The sequence below is a fragment of the Gymnoscopelus microlampas genome (genome assembly GCF_963454915.1).
Source record: "Gymnoscopelus microlampas genome assembly, chromosome: 8".
Lineage (NCBI taxonomy): Eukaryota > Metazoa > Chordata > Actinopteri > Myctophiformes > Myctophidae > Gymnoscopelus > Gymnoscopelus microlampas.
The window spans coordinates 3,581,884-3,586,777 of record NC_139945.1 but is presented as its reverse complement, the minus strand read 5'-3'; the positions used below and the strand labels follow the sequence as shown (position 1 = coordinate 3,586,777).

At 39.9% G+C, this 4,894-nt stretch overlaps 1 protein-coding gene across 1 annotated transcript in view; it reads left to right on the top strand.

Annotated features, from left to right (window-relative positions):
- Positions 1–4,481, top strand: part of LOC311050156 (complement C1q-like protein 2) — a 6,332-nt gene extending 1,851 nt beyond the window's left edge. The window contains exons 3-5 of the mRNA XM_084064130.1: positions 465–605; positions 1,545–1,831; positions 4,298–4,481. Coding sequence (XP_083920256.1) covers positions 465–605; positions 1,545–1,831; positions 4,298–4,447 — 578 coding nt within the window. The 3' untranslated portion in view covers positions 4,448–4,481. The remainder of the gene's footprint in view (positions 1–464; positions 606–1,544; positions 1,832–4,297) is intronic.
- The last annotated feature ends 413 nt before the right edge of the window (positions 4,482–4,894 follow it).

Below are 4,894 nucleotides of genomic sequence, written 5' to 3'. Positions count from 1 at the left end.
AGCTTGTAGATCTGCTGTTTTTGGAAAATCTTAAAGATTTGTACAAATCTTTGAATATATATATTTTTTATATATATATGTAAAAATATTATTTGTCAAATATTGTATTCCAGGGACCTCCAGAAGCGAAGATTTGAGTTTCAAATGTTCGCTTTAAAAATATATATTCGAAGAGTTGCACTTTTTTTTCCCAAAAATAGCAGATCTACAAGCTCATAGTGCGGCACTCGGTGCCACGCTATGAGCTTGTATATCTGCTATTTTTGAATGGCCAACGTATATATGGATAAAGTGGTTTAAATGATTTTGATGCTACATTAGAGGGATAGTTCACCCCCAAAATGCCCAAAACGCTGGGGACCCCCTGGAACCCCCCCACAAGGACCCCGGACCCCATTTTGAGAACCAATACTGTAAATATGTTAATTAAGACCCTGTCTCTATCCTATGTGTGCATCCATCAGTGTGCGTGACGGACCAGGCCTCGTGCGGATGCTGCCTGATGCAGAGGCAGATGGACAGCATGGAGAGGTTCTTCAACCACAGCCTGAACAACCTGGAGACCAACCTGAAGAACGTGGAGCACGCTCTCATGAAAGTCAGAAGTGAGTGGCCATGGCGTTTCGCCGGCTCGCACGACTTCACAATCATTACATAATCGCCTAATCGCAATTATTTGAGACAATCGCAATTATATTTTTGCATATCATCATTGTAATCGTCAATCATTTCCATGTCGAATCATTTTCAATCATTTTTTTCACCCTCCTTTTTTGCGCAGCGAAAATAGCAGATCTACAAGCTCTGCAGTGCGTCACAAGCTCACACTGTTTCACACATTGCATAATAGGACTCGTCTAGCAGAGTGGTTCACAACCTCATCCTGATGGCCTGAAAGTCTAATATCTCCCCCAAATCATAGGTCTTTGGCTTAGTGGGCAACTGGCGGCCCCCACCTTCATTTAATACGGCCCGCAGGTTATTATCAGAATACTGATATATTATTGATTTCAGCTGCAATTCCAAACATGCAAACATGACCCGCTTTAATTACTTCAGTCTATATTAGTAGCTTCATGACTAGTATTAAAATACTATTGTCTTTTTTTATGTCCAATGTATTTGTATTTAAGTTCATAAAGTTAACATAAGTATAACTAAATGCATTTGAAATTAAATAAAAATGCTACTTTTCAGGATTCCAATTACAATTTTTTATCTGGATTAGCAAATATAGCAAATATTAGCAAATATAGCAAAATAGCAGATCTACAAGCTCAAAACACGCTTTGAGCTTGTAGATTGGCTATTTTTGATACTTTAGTGTTTTAAGTTAAGAAACTGACATATATGTATATGAGTGTGGAAATACAGTGGCCCTCTCCATTAACACAGTTGCCCAGCCCTGGCTTAGTGCTTTAGTTGTTGGCTCTCCATGCGGGGAGACCAGAGTTTGAATCCCGGGGCGATACAATCGTCCATACAGAGTATTTTGTAGTCCTGACTCATGAGATTGTAATTGTTTTTGCTTTAACCCCTTGCAGCCAGCCGCAGTGCCTTCTCGGTGGCGCTGACCGACAAGTCGTGGTACTGCCTGGAGGCGCCCAACCGCGACGCGGTGGTGACCGTGAAGTACGAGCACGTCTTCATCAACCTGGGCGACAGCTACAGCGTGGCCACGGGCGTGTTCACCGTGCCGCGCTCCGGCGTCTACAGCCTGGCGCTCACCGTGTACAGTGACGCCGGCTCCCCGGGGAACAGCCTGCACGCCTGTGCCTCGCTGGAGGTCAACGGCGTGGTGAAGGTCAACAGCCGCGAGATGAACCAACAGGTCTGATGATGATGCAACAATACTGTCGTTCTCTTTAAATAACTTTTTCCTTGGCTATTCGAAAAATTGCAGATCTACAAGCTCAAAGCCTCTATCAGCTTGTAGATCTGCTATTTTTTGAATAGCCAAAGAAATCTTAAAGTGACACAATCTTTTGACAGATCTTTTTTTTTTTTTTTATCTTTGAATATATATATTTTTTTAAAGCGAACATTTTTAACTCAAATTTTTGCTTCTGGGGGGTCCCTGGAACAAAATATTTTGATGGGGGTCGGCGGCCAAATACAAATCATTCTGGGGGTCCTTGACATGAAAAAAAATTGAGCACCACTGCATATAGAAACATACGTTTTTCAGAAAAACTGTTGCGATTTAGGAGACATGTAGAATCGGCTTCAGGTCTCAATGGGTTAAAAGTACCAAAATTAAAAGTACTCAAATATTTGAAAATAGCGTAGGTATTAAATAGGGCTAAAGTGGTTAATGTATGTCTTATAATATCATAATTTATATCTGCAAAGTAACTAGTAACTAAAGTTTTCAAATAATTGTAGTGGAGTAAAAGTACAATATTTGCCTCTGAGATGTAGTAGAGTAGAAGTAAAAGTATTGGAAATTGGAATTACTCAAGTAAAGTAACAAATACCTCAAAATTGTACTTAGGTACAGTACTTGAGTAAATGTACTTTACACCACTGGTTAAGACCAGGAACGCATCTTGTGTCACTTTAAGATTTCTTTGGCTATTCAAAAAAATGCAGATCTACAAGCTCATAGACGCTATGAGCTTGTAGATCAGCATTTGTTTTGAAAAATCGTGGACATTTTGTGCAAATCTTTGGATATATATATATATATATATAATATATATATATATATATATATATATATATATATATATATATATATATATATATATATATATGTATGTTTTAAAGCGAAAATTTGTAACTCCGATCTGTGCTTCTGGGGGAGGGGGTCCTTGAAATTAAAATGGTTGAGAATCACTGCTAGAGCCGTAAAAATGTTCTCTTATGGGGGTCCCTGAGGCATATCTTTTCAAATGGGGGGTCCGCGGGCTAATACGTGTCAATTTGGGGGTCCTTGACAGGAAAAAAAGTTTGAGAACCATTGCTGTAAAGCAGGGGTCTTCAACGTTTTCAGGCCAAGGACCCCCTAGCTGAGAGAGAGATGAAGCAGGGACCCCCTCCATTTTGTATAAAATTGTGTTTCAGACAAACTTTTGCTGCTCTTTTTTCCCTCTACATATATAAATCTTTGCCAAAAATAGCCGATCTACAAGCTCTCAACGCCTCGCGCTGCGAGGCGTTGTGAGCTTGTAGATCGGCTATTTTTGGCTAAAGTTCTCCTCAGAAAAGAGATAGGGTTCAAGTGGTTAATGTAAAACAAAATAATCATATCGCACAAAGATTTGGCGGACCCCCTGTAGTAACTCTGAGGACCCCCTAGGGGTCCCGGACCCCCTGTTGAAGACCCCTGCTGTAAAGCACATTGAATTGCTTTGTTGTTGTGAGTGGTTGAATCTCAGCGGCACCTTTCTATACTCGCGTATATTCCCTTGAGCAGAAAAACTTCACAGGACTGTGATGTAAAAAGAATCACAAAAAGATGTATTCGCAAAAATGTGTTCCCTGGTTACAGAAGTGATCTAAAAACAAGTTCTTAAACTCAAAGAAATATACTATGGTCAAAGAACTGTGTCACTCTGACCTTGTCTTGAGCATCACCTGAATCTACACTGCCCTGCAACACTCAGGTGTTAGCAATTGCTAATTAAATTAGCAGTTACACAACCTGCGCTCTCTTCTTAAAGCTACAGTAACAGCATTGTTTTTAAACCTAAAGAACATCATCATGAATTGAACAAATTATTAACTTGTTTAAACCTTTTTAACTTCAGCTTATTTAACAGTCATATACTTCAATATACAGGAACTGTTAAAAGACCTGGAACTGTGTCATTTTTAGATTTGAGCTAAAAAGCATTATTTTACACTTTGGGCTATTCAAAAATAGCAGATCTACAAGCTCGTAAGTGCCGCGCTACGAGCTTGTAGATCTGCTATTTTTGAAAAATCGTGAAAATGTGTGCAAAATGCAAATCTTTGAATATATATATATTTTTAAAGCGAACATTTTTAACTCAAATCTTTGCTTCTGGGGGGTCCCTGGAACAAAATATTTTGATGGGGGTCGGCGGACAAATACTTATCATTTTGGGGGTCCTTGACATGAAAAAGAATTGAGCACCATTGATATAGAAACATACGTTTCTCAGAATACTGTTGTGATTTAGGAGACATGTAGAATCGGCTTCAGGTCTCAATGGGTTTTAAACCAAAATACGAAATCACAAAATAAAGCCGTTATTAATAGAAATAAACACAATATTGTTGTTGTTTGTTGTTTGAACCTTGTCTTTGTCTCTCTCTCGTCTCGGTAAAGGACCAGGAGGACAGCACCACCACGGTGATGGCCATGCAGCTGAACGCCGGTGACATGGTGTGCGTCAAGCTGCCCGTCAACTGCAAGCTGTGTGACAACAACAGCCACTTCAACACCTTCTCCGGCTTCCTGCTCTACTCCACCGACTAAGAGTCCTTTATCTCCACCTTCCGTTCTCTCTATCACATCTTTACCCCCCCCCCCCCCCCCCCCTTACGCTATAGGGCCTGATGATCGATCAGATCCTTTTGCCAATTTATTGTCCCCCGCCCTGTGTTTTTTTTCTTCTAATCCAAGACTCACGGTCCTTTGTCTTTGCTGTCATCTTCTTGTTAGTCTAATAAATATTAAATTAAGCTCCTGTCCGTCCTCTTCAAGCCTGTGTGTTATTCATCCCCCGGTTTCCACTAGTTCAAGGGGTTCTCAAACTTGTTTTAACAGTTTTTCTGAAAAAAAAAAATTCAAAAAATTTGTTTTCAAGATTTTTCAAAAAATAGCAGATCTACAAGCTCGTAGCGTGGCACTCGGTGCCGCGCTATGAGCTTGTATATCTGCTATTTTTGAATAGCCAAAGAAATCTTAAGTGACACAGGTCTT